General features: G+C 37.3%; 1 protein-coding gene and 2 long non-coding RNA genes across 3 annotated transcripts in view; 2 read left to right on the forward strand and 1 right to left on the reverse strand.

Annotated features, from left to right (window-relative positions):
- The window catches only part of LOC147838485 (uncharacterized), a 49,639-nt gene extending 27,167 nt beyond the window's left edge, over window positions 1-22,472 (forward strand). The window contains exon 2 of the long non-coding RNA XR_015521863.1: window positions 21,149-22,472. This is a non-coding gene — a long non-coding RNA (uncharacterized LOC147838485). The remainder of the gene's footprint in view (window positions 1-21,148) is intronic.
- On the forward strand, window positions 3,737-5,220 carry ier5 (immediate early response 5). Its single transcript, NM_001007197.1, is given in 1 exon segment — window positions 3,737-5,220. A coding segment is annotated over 1 exon segment (813 nt). The 5' UTR covers window positions 3,737-3,930; the 3' UTR covers window positions 4,744-5,220.
- The window catches only part of LOC147831543 (uncharacterized), a 45,918-nt gene continuing 27,707 nt past the window's right edge, over window positions 5,053-23,263 (reverse strand). The window contains exon 3 of the long non-coding RNA XR_015521850.1: window positions 5,053-6,025. This is a non-coding gene — a long non-coding RNA (uncharacterized LOC147831543). The remainder of the gene's footprint in view (window positions 6,026-23,263) is intronic.

Raw genomic sequence — 23,263 nt, forward strand, 5'->3', positions numbered from 1 at the left:
TACCCTAACCTGCTTAGTTAAGCTAATTAACCTAGTTAAGCCTTTAAATGTCACTTTAAGCTGTATAGAAGTGTCTTGAAGAATATCTAGTCAAATATTATTTACTCAGTTATTAGAAATGAGTTATTAAAACTATTGTGATTTAGAAATGTGTTAAAAAATATTTCCGTTAAACAGAAATTAAGGGATTTTATATATATATATATATATATATATATATATATGTGTGTGTGTGTGTGTGTGTGTATATATATATATATATTGACAAAATCTGTTTTGTGTCGTGCATTAGAGTTTGCTTAAAAAAAAACTGGTTATCTCTGAGAAAGTATTGTTATATTATATTATTGATGTGTTATTAGTTCAGAGGATATTGCAAATTGTTGAATGCCATTTATAAAAAAAAAAATGTAAAAAAAAAATTTGACCACAGACTTTAATAAGATTTTATCAAATTATTTTAATTTGTATGATTTTATTTACTACTGTAAATATTGTTTGCTTGGTATTTATTTTGTGTTTGTGTCCTCTTTTATTATTGTAACTCCCTGAAGAAAGTCTTTTGGATACTGAACACATGACTGGTATTATCTTGTATTTTAAAATTATAGTCTTGGAAACATGCATTTTCTTTAACACTATTTAAGAAATTATAAGCATTATAACATGTGCTTACACAAGTTATTTGTGTTTTTACTATAGTAAACTATAGTCACCCTTAGTGTACATGTTTGGAAGTACTTGTAAATATTCCTATGGTCTTAATATAAATGCTGCAATGAACTTTGTATTTAAAATCTTTATTGCACAGTAGTTCAGCCATGGTTATAGTACAACTTGTTGGTTTTGTTTTAAACGCTGTAAAACATGGTTATGTGTGATAAAAGTTGATTAATCTATTTGTATGATTGTGAAAATATTAATAAATCTTCAACTGTTATTGAGAGTGGTGTGTCGTGTTTATTATAAATAAGCAGCTGCTGCAGCTAGTGGTCCATAAGTATGAGCAAAACGCCTGAGAACAGCGCCTCCGCGGAGCGGCCGGTATTTCCGGTTGCGTCGTCCTAACATCGGCCGGACAGCGTTTCCGATCATTTGCCGACGTCGCGGCGACATTTTGCCAATTAGCAAACGCTCCCTGAGCGACATCGCGCCGATGGAATTTTGAAAATCGGCACGACGTCGGCCCAACGTATGTGTGCTGTCTGGGTAGATATTTTGAACTATTGTAAAAGCACACATACATATAGTCCTCCTAACATTTATATATGTGTGTGTAGCCTTTTACGTATGTGTACAATAATTGTATAGTAACATAAAAATGTAACAGGCGACATGGTGGCTCAGTGGTTAGCTCTGTTGCCTCACAGCAAGAAGGTCACTGGTGCGAGTCCCTGCTGGGCCAGTTGACATTTCTGTGTGCAGTTTACATGTTCTCCATGCCGTGTGGGTTTCCTCCGGGTACTCCGGTTTCCCCCACAAGTCCAAAGGCATGCGCTAGGTGAATTTCATAAACTATGTGTATGTGTATGTGTGTGAATGTAAGATTGTATGGATGTTTCCCAGTACTGGGTTGCAGCTGGAAATGCATCCGCTGTGTAAAACATATGCTGGAAAAGTTGGTGATTCAGTCCGCTGTGGCGACCACAGATTAATAAAGGGACTAAGCCAAAAAGAAAATGAATGAATGTGTGTGAATGAGTGTGTATGGAGGGTTCCCAGTACTGGGTTGCAGCTCTAATGCCAACAGCTGTGCAAAACATATGCTGGATAAGTTGGTGGTTCATTCCTCTGTGGTGACCACTGATTAATAAAGTGACTAAGCTGAAGAAAAATGAATGAAAATGTATGAATGAATGAGCTACAATCTGATACCATTGTGTGTATTATGGTGCCACCCGTATTTTTTATTTATTATTTATTTAAACATATACTTTATTTAAGTATATTAAACACTTATGTAATAAGTGTGTATTAATATTAATACAATTATACATTTTATTACAGATAATCTAAAATAATAGGGGTCAAAACTATGGGTTTCCCACTGCTTTCTCTTCATCCTTGTATCTGCAGCTCGTCTGTGTACTGAAACACAGTTCTTCATCCATTATTCATCACAGCGCGCCGCCTGCTCATTAGTTGACTATCTACACCAGTGCTGCTGTCCACTGGTTAGAGGACGTGTATGATGTAAAAGCAGCAAAGCAGCTGGAAACACTTGAGCTCGGTCGGCTTAGAAAGTAAAGCTGCATAAATTATTAATCAACTCCCGGTTTTATTTATAGTATCAGTTGCCAGTTTCCCATCAACGCGCAGAACTGCAACTGTAGAATCAGCACTAGATGAGATAGCAGGATACATGATTATTTTATAGAGCATTTCAATGTGTTCATGTCCTTATCAAACTATTACTGTAACAAGAGGCGATTTAATCATACATTAAAACAGCTCTCACGACATTATTTATCAATGTGTGTCTCTTTTTAGATTCTCAAAAGCTATAGGAATAAATCTGTGAAACAGAAAATACATTTGGACAATTGTTTTTGTTTACATCCCTCAAAATGGTCTATATGGACGTTGTTTTTTTAATGAACAACATAATTTAATCGCCCCTTTAAAAACAGGAGCTTAACACAACAACAGGGTGCTGATTTATGACTGATAGTAAATAATAATGCTTTCATTTTCATTTATCTGTCTGAGCTACTTCAAACAAAGCATTGCAGAATAAATTGTGCGGTAGTCATGGCTGTAATCGTTTATATATAGATAAACAGTCTTACGTCACAGCCTGCTCTTCCTGTCAGGTTTGTTTATGACCCACATCTTAATGCAGGCAGACTCACAAACCAACACGCACGGATTATTCATTTAAGAACCAGACATACACACGCAAAACGAAAGCATCGACGTGATCTTAATCTTCAATTGAGGGTAAAATCTCCCACACTGTTCGTGAGTAGCTGCTAACTGTTTCTTCAAACAAAACATTGCCCTTCCCCCCACGGGCAGCTCCATTCACATTTGCCCAGACACCGCAGTGGATTTGCACAATAGAGTCATGTGACACGACTGTAGCAGACAAACCATTACATCAGTCGAGGAAGTCAGTTGAAAAAAATTAAAGGGGAAGTAGCCTTCTTTCCCTTTTACCAGAAAACACAACGATACACTATGCGGAAACCGTGTGATGGTTATTATATAGCGATGGATAGATCTGAAATTTTAATATTCTGAAACAAAACATATTAGATAAAGGGCTAATTCTGGAAAACAACGTTAAATGTAAATCATGTTTTGGTATACGTGTATAGGGTCACATTTGGCTTGTTTTAGCTTCTGTTTACTTGTGAAAACGGTGTTGTGTTTTAAATATAGTTTATTTTTAACTTTCTAAACAAATACAGCCTGAAAAACACTGAGAAATATAAAAATATCCGTCTATTTTAGCTTGAAAACAATTCTTTCCCTTTAAGCAGTTCTCCCACGTTAGTATTTAAATATGACTCATAGCTGAAGCGCCCTTTCATTGGCTATCGCCTGTTTGGCGGGGTGTGATTCACAACTGTGGCAGAGCGCAACTCGCAACGCGATTGGCTAGTGTAGCCGCTGACGCCGGAGTATAAATGCGAGTTAAAAATAGAAACGGTCTCATTCCTCCCTAGACCATTGTTGGGTGCTGAAGAGAATGTGTGAGGTAATAAAATCTCCTACACTCACCCAATAACAAGATCTTGTATTTTGTATATGAGAATGAAGCCAACAAAACACGGGATTTGATCTACAGGAGGAACGGAAAAGCACTTGGACGTTGTTGTTTACTAACGGCTTTCGCGTTAACGTTTTGAAGAGAGAGGAAATCAAAGGCGAAACGCCCGGCGAACTTTGCACCGTTTGTGAACTTTAAACGTATCGATTCCAGCTATGGAATACAAAGTGGAGGCCCATCGGATTATGAGTATCTCCTTAGGGAAGATCTACAACTCACGCGTTCAGCGAGGCGGCATTAAACTGCATAAAAACCTACTGGTTTCACTGGTCCTCCGAAGCGCGCGCCAGGTCTATCTGAGTGACTACTACAGCGGCGCGTGCCTGAACGCTCAGAGTGAACGCGAAGGGAACGAGTGGGACATCACCGACTCCGAGCGGGAGAAATTCCCTCCCTCTACAACGGAATGTGACCGAGTAGAGAGCCCTGAGGAACCTCAACTCACCGAACAGCCCGAGGCGAGCGAGAAAGAGCGGGAATATCGCGAAAACGACGCTGAGAAATCAGAACGAGTGGATTGTACCTCCACTTCTGAGCAAGAAAGCAACCAAAACTCTTCTTTAGACTCGGTTTCAACGGAAACCACTACGGAGAGTCCCTCAGACACTACAGTAGCGGAACGCGCCTCAACGCCTGTGGTGGTGAACGGGGAATCACATCAACCACCCAAAACGCATGTTTGTTCTTCAAACAGGAAAAGAAGCGCAGAGGAGTCAGAAAGTGGCGATGCGCCTCAAAAAAGGACCAAAGTTGCTTCCTCAAACACGAAGGAAGACGAGGAAGAAGCCGAGGAGATGGACACGGGGAACGTCTCCAACCTCATAACAATATTTGGTTCCAGTTTCTCAGGACTTCTCAGCAAAGATGGCACCAAACCTGAGGCCGAGGCAGAGGAAAGCGGTCAAATCTGCTGCGACCAAATGTTGAAAAACCTAAACCCATGGAGTACAGCGATTGTAGCTTTCTAACTGTATCGTACTGTACTTCTCATAACACGTGGTCAGGCCTGGGCTTCAACAACGTACTATGGGGGACTTCCCAGAAAGCATGCGTGGTGGTGCCACCAGAAGCACAAGCTCGTTTTGGCCTGGACTTGCCTTTCTTCTAGTGAAGGAACTATTTGAATGCTGGTGCTACTCTTTGGGATTAACAGTTCTTGAAGTGTTGAACTCTCAAAAGCCATGTGAGCGAATGGTATTACAACAATATGCAAACGTGTCATGAAGGGTCAATATTACATTGTCGCTGAAACAATTCAGGGTCGATCAACTTGACTGTACGAGGGTCAGGCCACTGTTTTTAACGTCTTTGTTTTATAAAGACCTGTACATTTTGTAATATCCGAGTGTGTGTATATATTGTCGCCAATGTCGCATTCTGAATCTATGTATTTTGGTATCATGACAATTTACGTGGAGCTCACGTATTAAAAAAATGTGAAATTACCATATTGTTTCTGTCCTTTATGTTCATGAATATTCAAAACTAATGTAATGATATCAGCTTTTAATTTATATTTAAATATAAAAAAATTCCAGCTTAGGGATGGGCCGATATCGATGATATATCAAATCGCGATAAAATTTACATCAGTAACAACGATAAACTCTGGACTTTTTTACTCTATATTGATCTAAGAGCCAATCACACAGCAGAAACGTCCTACAATGGGAATCTAAAATTGAGATGTACCAAATTTTTGGCCACCGAATATTTATCAGACGAAAATGTTATGCAATTTGGACCCTCTAATTGTTGTGGCTTCTGTCATTGTTTTAAATCTGGAAGTATTACCAACTTCTATCAAAATATATATCTCGCTATCGTTAAATATGGAAAATAATTGTCAAGATTACATTTTTGCCATATCGCCCAGCCCTACTCCAGGTTCCCACTGAACAAAGCTTAATATAATTTTGTATCCATCACCTGCAGATCTAACAGATAATCTAATCTTTTGGGGTTAATTTGAATCTAACAACTATAAATTGAGGATTAGTACGAAAATGTCAACCACTGCTTCCCCAAACAAACTAATTTAGCTGGATCAACAAGTTTGAGAAGAACAAGAATGTTCAGCTGCTGTTCCTCTCTGTGATACTTCCAAGCCATTTTTACAGCGTGTTGTAAAGAGCGCTATTGTGCCCCTGAAGCATGTGTGGTATGCAGGGTTGAGTTTCAGCGCAGACTGCAGTCTCTTCTCTCAGGGCCTGTGTTTAGTCCCAGCTATTCAACATGACATGCCTTTTCCTGCAAGAGAGAACAGTCATAATAGAATCATTGACTTCGAAACCTTTATTCATGCTGCAACACCACTTGAGCAGTGTTGCATTATTAATAGAGGAGATGTGATTCATGATTTTCAATGAGGACAAGCTTTATGCTCAACAATGTTTCATTTTATGAGCAATTACAGAGAAATGTGTTTCATTCACTAGAAAAGAACGCAGGGATTTGGGAAGTTGAATATGAGTTTGTTTTGTAATATTCACAGAAAAGGCTGGTTATGTCAATTTAAATGAAATAATTAGTATTCTGTCAAAGCAATTACTTTAAGCTTTACCATGGTCACAGAAAACCTGTAAAGCAAAAATGGTAAAAGTGTCATTTCCATGCCAGGTGAAGTCATAAAATGTACAGAAAGTCAAAGTTTTGGAAATAATTATTATTCTTTAGTGAGTTAATATGATTAAATATGGTTAGAACTGGATATTTAATATATTAAACACAAAAATAATAATTTAGATGTATAAATCTATAATATAAGCCTGCAATTTAGCAAAATATTTACAATAATAAACAATTGTTGAAGCTACAACATTTAAGGTTTAAAAAAAACTTCATACAAATATTTTCAAATTCTGTTTCGATAATCAGATTTTTTAGTGGCCACAGCGGAATGAACCGACAACTTATCCAGCATATGTTATATAGACAGTGGATGCCCTTCCCTGTCTGTTGTTATTTTAAATCGATTATTATTTAGTATATAACAATTAGTAATAGTAATATAAATCTATAATATAAACATATATATTTTTTTTAAATGACCCTTTGGAGAAATTTGTTTAAAAGACATGGGAAATTAGTTTTTCTTTTAAGTACAAAGTAAAAATTTTAAAGATAGTCAGTCAAGGGGAGGGAGAGTAACATTCATTTTGGGTGAAACACATGAGCAAACACTCAATATCAACGAGTGAGGGACAAAGTTAACCACGACTAACTAAATGCAATAAAGTGTGTTTTATTTACAAAAGATAGTGAATAAGTGAAAATATGTATATATAAAGAATGTTAAATATTTACAAAAATATATTGAAAATTACAGACAACAAACAGGTAGATGGAAAAGTTGGAGAGATGAGACGTGGGCGGCGTCCAAACAATAGAAATAAACAAAACAAAACAAGCTATTCTACTGGCCCAATCTCTACCCTTACTATCCAAAAAGAAAAATATATCAGTATAGAAAAGAAAATCTTCGTGTCTCTGACGCAACACCTTACCTACACTAAAATAGGAGAAAAACGAAAATATAGCGGGTAGAGCATGACACTAATCTACGTATACTTTACATATAACTTTAAATTATTTTATGTTATATATAAAATTATATAATTAACATGAGCAGCAATAGTAGCTAACAATAAAAACAACGTCAATTATAATCCCTAATATTTCAAAAACTGAACCCTTTATAGAATATCTTTAAATTGGAGAGCAGTCACTGAAATTAGTTTTTCTTTTAAACAATAATATACTTCACATACTTATACGTAACTTTAATACTATATGAGAAAAATCTATATCACAAGCTTAATATTAATATCAACACATTTTAAAGGTCATTTCAAAGCTCCATCAACATTATATTCAGGTTTAAAGGAAGCTATTTTTAATAAGAAGCTCTACTATAATAAATTTGTGCATATAGATTAGATTAGTCATTACTGAAGCCAAATCCGGAGTTTATCAAACAAAATAACTTATGATAACCGTCCAAAATCTAGTACACCCAAATTTATATGTTATAGAAAAATATTAAATACACATTTTGAAAATAATATAATAGCGAATATGAATGACATGCATAATCTATAACACAAGCTTAATATTGATATCAAAACGATTTTAAAGATCAAGCCACATAAAAAAGCTCCTTCAACATTATATTCAGGTTTTAAATCAAGCTATATTTATAAATACTATATTTAACTTTTATATATATAAATATATATAACTTTTCCTCCACGTCAAAAGCTGACGTGAGCTCCAGCAGAACCAGCTTGGTGCCCGGTGCGGCTGCATTCTTTCACAGAGACATGGCCGGCTATAGATAGACACATTCCCCCGAGAAAGACCAGAAGGCATGAGTAAAGCTGCTCTCTCCTGCCCTGCTCGTTTCAGAAATGTGGGTCATTCAAATCCCGGCCACGGCCAAGTCAGCTGACCAAAGCAGCACAGATCAGCCAGATGACAAGGCCAGGGTTTGATGTCTGTTAAACTCCTGGCCGCACTGGACATTTCCTCGAATTTCTGCAGTTCCTTTTATGAAATGAGCATATATAGATGTAAAACTGTTTGTGGCATGTGATGCAACGTCGCTGGCTGTTTCACAAACCGTGCTTAAACACATGCAGCTGTCCTCTCCTGACTGGCCTCTCGCTCCTGCATTCCTCTGTCCTGGAAGGAAAGGGGGGTGGGAGGAAAAGAGCAAAGTTGTGAAGACGTTTCCTGCCGATGTGCAGTAGAAAAGCATGAGGGGCTGGAATGTGGAGTCAAAGAAAGTAGAGAAATGCTGCAGGAACCGCATATAGTCTTGGTTGATGATCAGGTAATGGGATGCCAGGTTAGACTAAAAAAAACGTAATAGCAAGTTGGTTTCAATTATCAATTAGACTATATAGAGTCAAGGTGGCGCAGTGAGTAGCATGATCGCCTCACAGCAAGAAGGTCACTGGTTTGAGCCTCGGCTAGGTCAGTTGGCATTTCTGTGTGGAGTTTGCATGGTCTCCCCGTGTTTGCGTGGGTTTCCTCCGGGTGCTCCAGTTTCCCCTACAAATCTAAAAACATGTGGTTTTGGTGAATTAGGTAAGCAAAATTAGCCGTAGTGTATGTGTGTAAATGAGTGTGTATGGGTTGAAGCTGAAAGGGCATCTGCCGTGTGAAACATATGCTGGACAAATTGGTGGTTCATTCCGCTGTGGCGGCCCCAGTTTAATAAAGGGACTAAACCGAAAAGAAAATGAATGAATAAAACAACATTTGTATTTTTTTTTAAAATGTCATGTAATTGCTTAGTGTTGAAATCATACTACTCTAGTTATTGCAGCCCCCAAAAGTTATGCATACAGTCGACAGTGTCGTCAAAACAATCCATGTTTTAAATGATTGTGCGAAAACAGTTAAAAACGCTGTATGCAGCAGCTGTCCAATCACAGCTGCATAGGGGCGGGGCTAATACCATGTCAACAAAAACTATCACAACAATACGCTTATTTCACATGGCAGCCATTTTAAAAAATGAAAGTGAAGACACCCGGAAGTATAGGATCATCACTGTAAACATTGCAACAACATGCTGTGGACTACAAACCTCCAGCTGTTGCCGTGATTTCAAAATGCAGATATGGTTTAAACATCACTTTAATATGATTCAGTTCAGTTTAATTTAAACAATTAAAAGCATATTAGGCATCAAACTAATTCACAATCTTTTTAAGAGAAATACGTTTCAGTGTCCTCCTAGGCTTCAGTTCATGGCACCAGGTAAACACAGTGGGGATTCTTCCCTGCTTTAGCCCATGTAACCTGGTGAGCGCTAAAACAATGCAGTCCTCTGTAGTGGACCCTCGTGTTGTCTGTAACAGTGTTTTCATGGTACTGAAGTTAAAATCGTCCATTTCTCGCTAACATTTAAGCACAGCTGAGTGCATTCTTACACACTGTTGATTTGCCATAGTATTCACCAGTGCTCACCAGAAATGACTGTGATTGGCCGTGAAGGTCATCAGTTCACCAAACTCATCGCTGTTTACCGAGGGTTAGTATTCTCGTGTTAGCCTAATTGGTTGGTGACATCACTGACCAAAGCGAGAGGTGACAGTAACGCACCAAAAAGTTTGTTGTCAACCACCGAAAAACAGGAAAAAGAAGAAATCGTCATTCTCGCCATCATATAGATTTACTTAGGCTAGACAATGGCCTCACAGCTCTGTGAATGTTGGTGCCATCACATATTGAGCCACGATAGGTAATGCCTAGTTCAGACTGCGTGATTTTAGCCCCGATTTTGGCTCGCCGACAGGTTTTGAGAAATCGCCGACAAATGCCTGAAATCACAGGCAAATCGCTGCTCATGCACGTGAGTGACAATCACACAGTATGAACTTTCAAAGACGCGTTCTGAGAGAATTGCAGATGAGTCGCCGATGCCTGTGAGATATTTGGCATGCTAAATATCTGGAGCTGTCGGCGATTCAAATCATGCCGTGTGAATTGTGTTTTGACGGAAAATAACATCAGCCATCGCCTACAGCCAATGAGAGAGCAGCTTTCACTTGTGTCTGCATGTGTGTATACCTGCTGCAGGCCAGCGGGAGGCTGGGGGAGAAGTAAAAAGTGCTCTTTTTCGGTTTATTTGGACCCACGAAATGGAGGAAAACTAGTGGAGGTTTGACAGGACTCAGGAGCAACCGTGTCTGTTTGACGTTTCATACAGAAAGAAATTAGTTTATTATCAACGTTGAGGAGAAATGGCTTATTCCCTTTAAACCCAGGTGAGCAAACACATGTTCTACCCCATTAAAGGTTTCTTTCTCATTATGTAGTTAATAACAAAAGATACACTACGTGTTATTGGCTGTGAGATGTAGTTTGGACGAAGTTGTCGGCGATTCTTCCTATAGTAAAGTCATGCAATGTGAATGTCCCTGTCGCCGATCCATCTTGCAGTGTAAACAAAGCAGCGACGAAACGCTAGCCCAGATAGTCATGCAGTGTGAAAACATCTGTGACATGACTACTTTGAAAATCATGCTGTCTGAACTCGGCATAATGTAGCTTGTGTGGACGCTACTGACTGCGCCACTTGACTAAAAAATAGCTTCGCTACTTAAAGCTATTTGATTTAGAAAGAGGCTACACTACCGCCGCGTTACTGAGAAATGTAATTAAGCTAGTAGTGTCCCTACTTGTCATGACGCTACTGCCAACACTGGTTTAATTGATGTAAGTTGAAATAACTAGTAAAGTTCATTAGATTTAATAATAAAAATAAAGAAGCAACTATTTTTTACAGTGTCCATAAATCATTTTAAACATATTCTGATCCTTTAATATTACCTAAATAAAATATAAAGGTATTTCTTGTTCATTTGATTATGAAAAGTTTATCATTTTATCAAAAAAAGAATTCCAAATCCATATTACTGAAGTCTGTGCTTCAAATCCCCAAATTATTTTATGTGCTACACTGTAAAATATTATACGATAAATTAGTCCTGACAGCATATGTTTTAAGGTCTTTGTAACTTATTAAAGTAAGTTAATCATGTTCTAACTGAATTTATAAGTTACGCGAGCTTTTTTAAGTCAGTTTAACATGAAATAACTTCAATGGACTCATAAGGTTAATTTAATTCAGCTTAAAAATTTTAAGGCAACCAGGACTTTTTGACAGTGTAGCAATATTAATGATATTTGCCAATTAACAAGGCTTGTAGGGGAGCGTTAGAGCACAAAAAGAGACTATCAAGCAATAAAGATAAGATGTCAAGGACTGTTTGGGGTGTTTAAGTGATTTATTGTGCGCTGAGAGCCATGCCTTGTCCCTGTCTTAACATGGTCAGTCCCAAAGAGCAGGGTGGAGAGATGTCTGAACAAAACACCAGTCTGGGTAACAAGTAGAGACAAGATCTAGCCCAGCAGTTCTTTTGTTCCAAGCAAACAGAAAGTCTGGAAAACTTTTCAGCAAGATGGATATCTCTGCATTGATTGACCCTCAAAGCAATTCCTCAATGATCTCGTCAATCTCCACAATGAGTTACTCATCCTCCCATTATTTAGGGCTAACTGATATATTCATTAAATATTTCTACACAACTCCAGCAAAAGGATGAGCAATGAGAGTGAGAATAATCTCACAAACCAATACGTAAAATCTCCCATATTCACACGACGGATTAAAGGAGTCATTGTCCATTCAAATCAGCTTTGTACACGTAGGAATTACCGGAGCCTTCAAAACACCTTTGGTACCATCTGTCATCTGCCAAAAGATCAGACGTGGTTCTTGTTGTGAACAAAATGATCACTTTGTATTTGTGATCAGTTTGCAGGTAATGCCAAATTCACCTCAGATTAGGCTGTTCACGTGAGACTGCAAAAATAAACAGGGAAACTACAGCTCTAGTGTGCAATAAAACCAAACAGGGAACCGAAAGTCGTAACCGCAAACTTTGAAACTGGTCTACAATGACTCAACGCCCTTCCCCCCGCACAAGAGCACACGATCACAAAGACAATTCGCCAGTGATCTTTTCAAGGAGGGGAGAGAAAAAGAGCCCTCGCCGTGGCCCCGCTATTCATTCCGTTTGACCCCTGCCGGAGCCCAGACAAACTGAAGTCTTTGTTTATCTTGGGAAACTGGCAGAGGACAGGAGAGGGAAGAGGGTTGGGGGAGGGGGAGGGTGCCGAGGATTGGAGGAGGAGGTGGTTGGAGGGAAAATGGGATCGGGGGAGGGGTATCCTGGGAAAAATGCCAGCATGGGATCAGTGACAGGGCCGGGCTTCCTGAAACAGGAGCAGCCTGGGATGGCGAAGGAGGGTGGGAGATCGGGGGGAAGGGTTCACCTTGTAGGACCAGGCCAGAAAAGACGAAGTGCACGCGCAAAACGTCAGATTGATGTATGTTTCCTGTTGGGGCGTGGGGTCATGTTTAATTACAGTTCCGAAAGCTTTATAGACTCGGCAAACTGATAGCAAACAGTCGGGATGGATCTGTGAGGCTTCGGCATTGACAACAAGCCTTGTTGTGTGGATGTTTAGGTGTCTTCTCAAACGCTACAAGTCAGGGCATGTTAAGAGCAAAGGAAGCTTGGGGCAATTAGAGCAGACAGATGGTCGCCATGTGTAAAAAAAAAAAAAAAAATAGAAGCTTGGTATACCTTTCGCAAGTTTTGTTGTTACAGGAGGGTCATATGTTCAAACAGGAACTAGATCTGAAAATACTGAGAAATTCAGTGTTAGTTAGACATGAACACACACACTAAGTACTTTTAAAATATCCCAACTTCTGTATTATCCATGGACAACTTGTAGCCATTTTCTAAATTTCTATGCATTGGTGTGGTGCTCCAAATGATTGTAATAGAATGCCATACAGTTGGGTTTTAGCTTGGACCTTGCTATATAGGGTGTTCTGAGTGGATTTTGCTATGCAGTTCCTATAGGATGTTCTTAGTGGTTGGTATGGCTATTATGCTTACACTTTACTTGAAGGGTGTTTATATGACACCTTTATTATAATGTAATAAATATGAATGAGATTTTATCCATGTTTATGACAAGCGACATGTATATTAAGCGACATTCACTCAGTTATTTAAAATGCAAAGATGACATTGTTTAAATTAGCTTTGTTATGGCAACTTGACATAGCCAAATACATCACAACCTGTCTTTATCTTTGTCATTACAACTTGACATTATCAGGACACTATAACTTAAAAAAAATCTGTCATAAATCTGTCATAAACATGATTGTCACGAGGCCATTATAATTGTCATGAATTTTATTGCAGTCTCATTGATATATTTATTGACCTCAATTACAGTGATACAATTTTAATTTGTCATTAAATATTATTGACGCTGTTTTAAAAATATTTGACAGAGTATTGACACTTTCACTAGGAAATATGAATGAGAAATAATTTTTTTCCACTAAATAAGAGTGAAGAAAAATATTGAAAACACTGTTCTATTGGCCTCTTGACCAGGGTGCGAATTACAGGGGGGTTTGGCGGGAATTCACCTCCTAATTAACGCTTTATCCCCAGTGAAGGACATGAAAACAAGATGTATGGGAGGTCAGCCCTTTAATAATGAGAAATGGTTTGCTCTGTTCTGTATTTTAAATAATAATGGTAATATTTAAATTAATAGGTAATATAAATATACATTTGACCACCCCTATTATGGTTCATTCCATTGTAAATGCATAATTGCGCTATGCGAGGAAAGAAAATTCATTCAACAGAAAGCTGAAACTGCAAATCTATAGCACCGATAGACACGGTAAGTGTTCACAAGACTTTTTTCTTAAAAAATAGATGTTTGTTTCTACATATAGCCTAAAAGTAAAGTTAGACATAAAGTTTGTATAGTCTGACCTACAGAAACCTTTAAAATAGCTAATCACAGAATACTGTAGGTCAGAATATATCCTAAATATCCCACAAAACACTTAAAACTTAATAAATTTAATGTAATTTAAATAAATACATAAATGACTGAAGGATGTATTACACAATTCGCACACTGCTAAAGACAGTCACGTTTATGACAGATTTATGACAAGTTTTGTTGTCTTGGAAATTTATGGTTATTTCAAAAAATTTAATTCAAGTCATTATAAAGAAAAAGACATGACACAAAATGAGTGAATGAGTAATCATAAGAATGCTTAAAGTTTCCTCCATATTCATCACATGAGTCACGTCAGTCTTATGAACATCCCCTTCAAGTAGAATGTTACCAGTTATTATTTTAACATGTGGTTAATCTTTTGTCAGGACACTACTGTGCAGTTGCTAACATTTTCTAAATGATTGTATCTGCTTAGTTGCTAAAGGGCTCCTTTGTTTTTGGTGAGGATCAGTTGCTAAGGTTTTAAGATGTTGATGCCAGTGTTGGGGAAAGCTTCTTTTGAAAGTAGTGCATTACAATATTGAGTTACTTCCCCAAAAAAGTAACTAACTGCATTACTTAGCTACATTTATGGAAAGTAATGTGTTATCTTACTTTTTCAGTTGCCTTTGAAACTAGAACATTACAGTATTAAGTTACTTACCCCAAAAATGTAACTAATTGTATTACTTAGTTATTTTTTACTTACTTTTTATAGAGAAGCTCAGCATTTAATAACCACCTAAATAACCTACACCTTTATTTAAAAAAATGTAGGATAAAACTATATTTTGAGAACTTCCTGAGCCCTGAGATATGCATGCTGTACATACAAATTAATGAAAGCATGTAAAGTAACGTGTTTGCTACTTTACTTACAATGTTTTGTGTTATTAAGTAAATTTCCTGTCCGTTGAGATAAAGATTGCAATAAAGCCAAAGAGTACCATCAATAAATAATTTATTTAGGCAAAAACAGATTTTAAACCTTTACAATGTTTAATAACAAGATGGACAGAAAGACAATAAAAACATCCCCAAATCAAAATAAATCTTTCAGCTTTATACTTTAAATAAATTGCCTCACATGGCCTTAACAAATGTGTAAATCGTTTCCCAAAAGATAAAATATCTTACTATATTACTAAACATATTTAGTTCTACAGTACACAATTGTTGCATCACCTCTACAATAAAAGCAATAATCATTTTTTAGTTTAGTCAAATTAATTGTTTTACCTGGAGTAAGCGAACTGATGTCAATCATTTGTTGTTAAGCTGAAGGTGGGTTGCGGGTGTACAGTAGTGCTTCGCATCAAGTTTTTTTTTTTTCGATGTCGTGTTTCTTGTAGTTGTCAAGAGTTTTACTTACACGATCTACACTTAACGACAGTCCACTTATTTTCTGCGATGAGTTCAAAATAACAAGAATCTATTGCAAAAATGTGAGTCTCCTGCCTGCCCTTCTGTCGGCAGTGATGACAGGCGAGTCGCGAATGAATCGTTTGTTTTAACCAGGTCTTTTAATTGAGCCGGTTGATCGAGTTCATTAAATTGAACACAGCTGTCATAAAACAGTTTGCGTCTTCAATAAGGACTATCATACTGGATACTTCCTGACCCAAAATAAACCAATATCCTGAGTTATTCAGTTACTAGAACAGTAAACTGACTCATCTGTTGTGGAAAAACATGACCTGATGATGATAATGAGCGCGAGTTGACTGTCTGTTCTTTCGCAGTACGCCCTCTCCTTGAGTGTGTGATTCAACCTGACTATGATCATTTTTATTTTACAATATGTTGTTTAAAGCCAATTAAACAAGGTAAAAAGTAACTCAAGTTACATTTTTAAAAAGTAACTTAAATAATACTATTTATTTTATTTTAATGCGTTACTTGTTACTTTGGAAAAGTAATATTATTATATAACACGTTACTTATAACATGTTACCCCCAACACTGGTCATTGCCAAGGTGTTTCTAACGGTTCCAGAGAAGTTAATGGTTGCTAGAATCTTGCTACGTGGGTGCTAAGTTTATTTATTTTTACTTGTGAGATAAAGTGCTAGAAAAAAAGCCATATTTTAGAAATAAAGACAGTTATGAGGTGATATTTACCTTATTTTTAACTATGTATAGGAATCATAACTAAGGTTTGAGGCTTGTGAGCATTAAAAGCTCTGGACTGACCTCACACTTGTGTCGAAAAAGAGGAAGTATATTTGTACTTATCTAGGTTAATTCCTTGAAATGGTCAAAGTTCATTTTAAAGGCTGAGGGAAAGTTTCTTTTTATTTTTGCTCATCATGACTCAACTCACAGATGAAAGTCCACAAAAACTCCTACAGTGATATGAAGCCACTGTGATTTTTGTTGTTGTTGTTTTTCAGAGACTCAATCTCACATCTACAGATCCGTTTGTCCCTAAAAGGAATCACTAATATAAAGATTCCTCGATGAGAATGTAGCCGCTGGATTTTAATGACGTCACACATTTATCCTTATCTAAAGGAGTCCAAAAATCAAGGTTAGAGCCTCCGGTTATGTGGCTTTTGACGTAACTGTAGTATTCTACTGTGGCAAATGTTACCGGGGAGACAAAACAAGCTTTGCGCCGGAGAGTCAAAGTGGCTTAGTAACCAACAGCAGCTGCCACAACAATAAACACAACGGCGCTCGCTAGAACACTGCGCATACTTTTACAGTAATTCATTCCATTCATGCATTTGCTAAATGAAAACACTTATCTGAATTTGTTAGGGAATAAAAATAATGCTCTTTTTTATCCTTTTAAACATTCATAAAACTTTTGTAGTTGGTGATATATATATTTTTTTTGTCGGGGGGAGTAATTATGACTATAGTTAGTTCTTTAAACTTTTGGGAGACAGCACAAAGAAAACATTGAACCATAGTGCTTAGCAACAATACAGTAAAGTGATCTCTGTCCAGAAAGCAAGCAGCTTTTATAAGGCCATATGCCGTATGGAAACAGTGAGGTTATAAAGGACACCTTTTTCTCTTTCTGGCCCGCTGCTGAGGAAACTCCAAACATTTGGAGTCATTTGGGAGCAGACAGCTTTTGCTTCTGACTTGGCGACTGTTTCTAAAGTGGACCAAACATAACAGAAACATGATACGATGTGATCTTTTGGGAAATTAAGGTTAGATGGGTTTTACAGACAAAAACGGTTGTCTGGTTATAGACGCTTTTAAAGACAGATAACAAAACACTGATTTTAAAAACAGCTGAGCAGGTTCTGTCCTGTTTAATCCAGCTATTAAGATTTGTTTCGATCAATCGCCTCTGGGTGATGTTAAAAACAAGTGTAAACAACTTCCAGACATTAAAAAATGCACACAATTCCTTCATGTTATACCAACACAAATCGATTAAGTTAATTTAATTGTTTTTGCAAATTTAAGTAGATTAAATATAAAATAATTTAGCTGACCCTAAAAAACTCAGGAATTGTGTTGATTCAGCTCATTTTAAATATGTATTTTGAACAAGCAGCAAAAAAAAAAAAAAGTTTAAGTACCATTTACTCTATCCATTTTTGTTTTAAAATGGTATTTATAATAGTGTTTTTATTACATTTCAGAAAAACAATCTCCTTCCACATTATTCACCCTAAAACGCATGATACATGACTATTCATGCTCACCGGGCATGTGCATATTTTGCTCGCATCCATACACTGTAAAAAACGCTGGGTTCCACACAATTCCTTCATGTTGTCGAAACACAAATCAATGAACTTAACCTAGTTGTTTTTGCTAATTCAAGTAGGTTGAACTAAACAATTATGTTGGATATGCAAGGATATAAGGATATGCAATAGTCTTATATATTTTGTTGATATATCTTGGTGTTTTCAAAGCGCTCAGTTTTTATGGGTCAAAGATATCAGAGTACTGTGGATGGATGCCAGACGAAACCATAACAAAATGTGCTTTAAAAAAAAAACGCTTGAGTGTAAACAGCACCATATTTGACGCAAACGCATTTGATTGAATTGCCTTTATAGTGTAATTACTCATGTGGTTGAAACCATTCAGTCCTAAAAGGCCACCAACTCTCTGCCTAAACCTTACATGATGTAAGAAAGACCACCAAAAATAAGCATTTATAGTTTTATGCATACCTGCCAACATTTGTGCCTGAAAATCTAGGATATTTGCCATTAACATTGTTTCCTCTGACTTGCTTTCTCTGCTCATTTTTAAAACACACTTCACTTTTTATTCATGTGCAAGGGTAAAATTTTGTCCAGAATAGTAAATGTGTATCATAAACTATACAGTGGGGAACATAAGTATTGAACACATCATTTTTCTCAGTAAAATATATTTATAAAGGTGCGGATGTTGGTAACAACAAAACAAACTAATATATGCAAAGAAAACTAAATTAATTTGATTACAAATGAAGTTGTTTTCCCAGGAATGGGTTGCGGCTGGAAGGGCATCCGCTGCGTAAAAACTTGCTGGATAAGTTGGCGGTTCATTCCGCTGTGGCACCCCGGATTAATAAAGAGACTAAGCTGACAAGAAAATGAATAAATAAATGAATGAAGTTGTGTAATAAAAATAAATGATGCAGGGAAAAAGTACTGAACACATGAAGAAAGGAAGGTGTAGAAAGGCGAAGACAGCAGCTGAAATCTCTCAGTAGTTCTTCAGCAACCCTCTGCCTTTCGTCATTGAAAATGAATATTAGCTGCTTAAGTCCAACATCTACATTAGCAGGATGATGAAGATGAAACCAAGGTAAACAATTCAGCAAGACAACAAAGAAAACTCTCAAATGCTTTCAGTGAAAGAAAATCAAGGTGTAGAATGGCCCAAACAATCACCTGACTTAAATCCAATATAAAATACATAATAAAGATCAGATTTGATTGATGAGATGCATGATCCATTAAGATTTTTAAACTCTGTTGAAGTCGGTGAAAAGCACATCTGAGCAATTCATGGGATTCTTTCTCCAAATGAGAGACGTCTTTGAGCTGCCATCACCAAAAAATTAAACATGTTTCAATACTGTACTGCCTGTGTTTTGGCTAACTACCTGTTTTCAGATGACTGAAAACACACATTAATACCTGGTGAAAAGTAGAGTCACTGCTAAGCTTTATCGTAATAGAGTAAAAGTTTATCATTTGTTCACTATATGACAAAAGTTATGTCGTCAGTCCCAGTTGTAAGAGTAACAAATATTAAACTTCTAGTTGATCATTTGGAAAAATGGCAGATTTTCACCAAAACTGCAGAGGACCAATTGGAACCTGCATGGACCCAAGATTCTTACAGATATCAATCAATTTTGGTGGAGAAAAATCATGGTTTGGGGTTATATTCAGTATAGGGGCATGCAAGAGATCTGCAGAGTGGATGGCAACATCAACAGCCTGACCTATCAAGACATTTGTGCTGCCCATTACATTACAAACCACAGGAGAGGGCAAATTCTTGAGCAGGATAGCGCTCCTTCTCATACTTCAGCCTCCACATGAAAGTTGCCGAAAGCAAAGAAGGTCAAGATGCTCCAGGATTGGCCAGCCCAGTCACCAGACATGAACATTATAGAGAATTTCTGGGGTAAGATGGAGAAGGAGGCATTGAAGATGAATCAAAAAAATCTTGATGAACTTTGGGAATCCTGCAAGAACACTTTTGCCATTCCAGTTGACTTTATTAATGAGTTATTTGAGTCACTGCAGAGATTCTTTACTGTACATTATTTCTGTTTAGTGACAAAACTTTTGTCTAAGCAAGTGTAGCGGAGGCCAGCTAGTAAGTGCTGTGCAGGTAAACCTCACTCCTCTGACCTCTAAAGGTGCTCTAGCGACAGACGCTAGGGGCCATGGTCTTTAGCCTCCTTGTTAGAGCATCCGACTCCCATGCGGAAGGTTGCCGGTTTGACACCAGCACGGAGAGGGCTCGATGGTGTAGGACCGGCGGGGTTACACAAAGTCAGACCTCACTGTCCTAAATAATTAAAAATCAAGACATGATCATATTTTATTTTGGTGTAATCTAGAGGCCTTTGCCTTTTATATAAGCCACTTCTGATACCAAATAATCAACTAGAAGTCAAGTTATTATTTGCTCTTCCTAAAACTTGGATAGGCGACAAGACTTTTGGCAGGTATTGCATGTGTTTTTAAGGCCTGCGACTGAGCATTTCAAGATGTTTAAAATTTGTCTTTGGAGGTGTAACAAAGTTTAATTGTAAGAAAATGCTTTTACTTAGTATTTTAGTCTTGTTACTAGTCTATCTACATTTCATAGCGAAAACAATATTGTTTTACTTCTGTCAGATCATTTTGCCTGTTTTAAGGATAAAAACTCTTAATTTTGACATTTCCTCTGAATTTGAAAAGAAAACAGTAAGACGAGACAAAGTAAAGTAAGAAAAACATAGTGATTATTCCATTTCTGTACTTGAATACTGCTAGACTCCACAGAAAATGGTCAAATGGAGCTATTCTTGTGAAACTGTATTCGTATCGCAAAATTTAATTGCAGAAAAATAAAACATTGTAATATCTGATTTTTCCAATATCATGCAGCCCTACTTGATCTACAAGTAAGATACATTTACAGAGCTCTGAGACTCTACTACAGTATCCATTCTGATTCATTTTTACTGTATGTTATAGCCCAATTATACTTTATAGCATAAGAGAAAAATGCACACTAATGAGTGGACATGACGTCTCCTATATCTCCCAACATAGACCAAAATATTCTTATCTCACTGGACACCTTCTCAAACCGAGCAACGCCCTGTTAACTACTCGAAATATTTATATAAAAAACATTGCGGAGATAATGTTATTACTCATACACACTTTGTCCACCTGAACATATGTGTCCTTACAGCACTGACGCAGGACACAGACATTAAATCCAACACTAACTTTAACCCCTCTTAAACGTGTTTTCCCACAGTGCTTGGCAGTCCATCAGGTCACACAATCCCTTACATTAGCCTCCTGCTCTAGTGACCCACAGGAGGCCTGCAGATTATGGTTATGCGGCACGGCTCGCTGCGATGTCCTGCTACATGCCAAGTCAACAGATGCCTAAGGAGACTAGCGGATTTCAGACGCAAGACCCAGACTGAGCCAGAGAGCAGAAGCTTCCAGCAAGAGCTCAGGCTGAAAGTTGATCACAATTAGGAAATCCTGGACCACCCACTAGGGCTGATGGGAAGGTGCCACTTTAAAAATAGAGATGTGTGTGTGTGTGTTAGATCGAGAACAAAGAACAGCTGCTGAGCACCGTGAAAAAGCAGGAGTATAGAGCGATCGCCTGGCATAAGATAGCATACACTTTAAAAAGATCACATGGTTTTAGCTTGTTTTTAGATTAGTACTATAGTAATAGCAAGGTATACTGTTGAGTCATTAAAGGGATAATTCACTAAAATGAACATTTACCACCCGTAAGTGGTTCAATACATGAGTTTCTTTCTACTGTCTGACACAAATTGTAGATTTTTTGATAAATGTAAGACTTCCATGGCATAGGAAAAACAAATACTATGGAAGTCAATGGTTACAGGTTTCCAACATTTTCAAAATATCTTCTTTTGTGTTCGACAGAAGAAACTTTGAGTAAACGATGACAGAAATTTCAGTTTTGGTTGAACTATCCCTTAAAAAAAAAAAACTATTTTCCCTGTCTCTACAGATAATATGTTATTTTGTACATTCTATATGTACCAAAAACAAATTTCAGGATTATTACAATGATACCATGGTATTTCAGACATGGCAACATGTCAATCCCTTACAAAAAGTAATGTGAAGGTACGATGGTACATTCATTGTATCACATGGCGAAACAAAATGGTGCAAGTACTATGGCAGTTCTAAGATTATATCATGATGATTCATGTTAGTACAAATTACATGGTAGTAAAATGGTATATGTGGAAGGTGCCATGATATCAAGTGAAAAATATGATAGTAATGTGCCCATAATACCATGCTAGCACTATGCTAAACATACCATTAAACCTATGTTGTAATAAAATGGTACCATCTTCAAAATATATCATAGGACACATATTAAACACTATACAGAAACATGTTATCATGTCCAAACGTTTATACCATGGTACATTTAAAATACAAAAACAAAAATGTACAACATACTATGGTACCATGCTAGGAAAACACTAAGATATTACTAACGTACCATGTGCAAAATGCCATAGTAATAATACCATAATGATACTATGGTAAACAATATGCTAATACTTTTATTTGTCTAAAAAATAAATAAATTAAGACAGTACCATTGTAGGCTATCATGCCCGAAATAAAACAACAATACAGTGTCCTAATTACCTTGGTATTACCATGGTATATTCAAAGTAATTGCTTAAATTTCACCCTAGTACTACAGTAGTGTGTTGGACATGGAACTAGGCTATTTCTTTAAGTACAACGTAAATTCATATGGTATAGTCATTCAGGACCATTATAAGAACAATGACAACTCTTATAATTCAGTACCATTATAAGAACTGTAAAGAGATGAGGCCAAGGTATCCATAATCCTGGACCATACCGTATCCTGAGCAGATGCTGTGGCGGTCACGGAGGAGTGGAGAGCATGAGACTGATTCCTGAAAGACCTCAGTGACAGACGAGTCTTCGCATTGATCCTGTGAGCCATCTTGATCACCCGTTGATGACCTATTCACACCTGCCGCTTCTCTACGATAGACGCCCAGCGTTCTCCACCCTCTGTTTCCTAGACTGCAAATCTGCACAGGAAGGTTGGACGGAGGAGAAATGGTGGTTCCAAACTGAGCCTGGATTCTCTCAAGGTTTTTCCTTCACTTTCGTCAATTGGTGATGTTTGTTCCTCGCCACTGTCTTGCTTGGTTTGGAACTTGTGGAGCTGCGCATGAATGGATTTGCTCTTCAGTGTTTGAACTTTCAACCACACTGAACTGAACTAAACTGAACTTCTACTCTGAAAACTGACCTGACACAGTTTTGCTTTACAAGAACTTCTAGAACTTAAGCTGCGTTGACACAATCTACATTG

This window comes from Danio rerio, chromosome 22 (assembly GCF_052040795.2).
Source record: "Danio rerio strain M-AB ecotype USA chromosome 22, GRCz13ab, whole genome shotgun sequence".
NCBI lineage: Eukaryota > Metazoa > Chordata > Actinopteri > Cypriniformes > Danionidae > Danio > Danio rerio.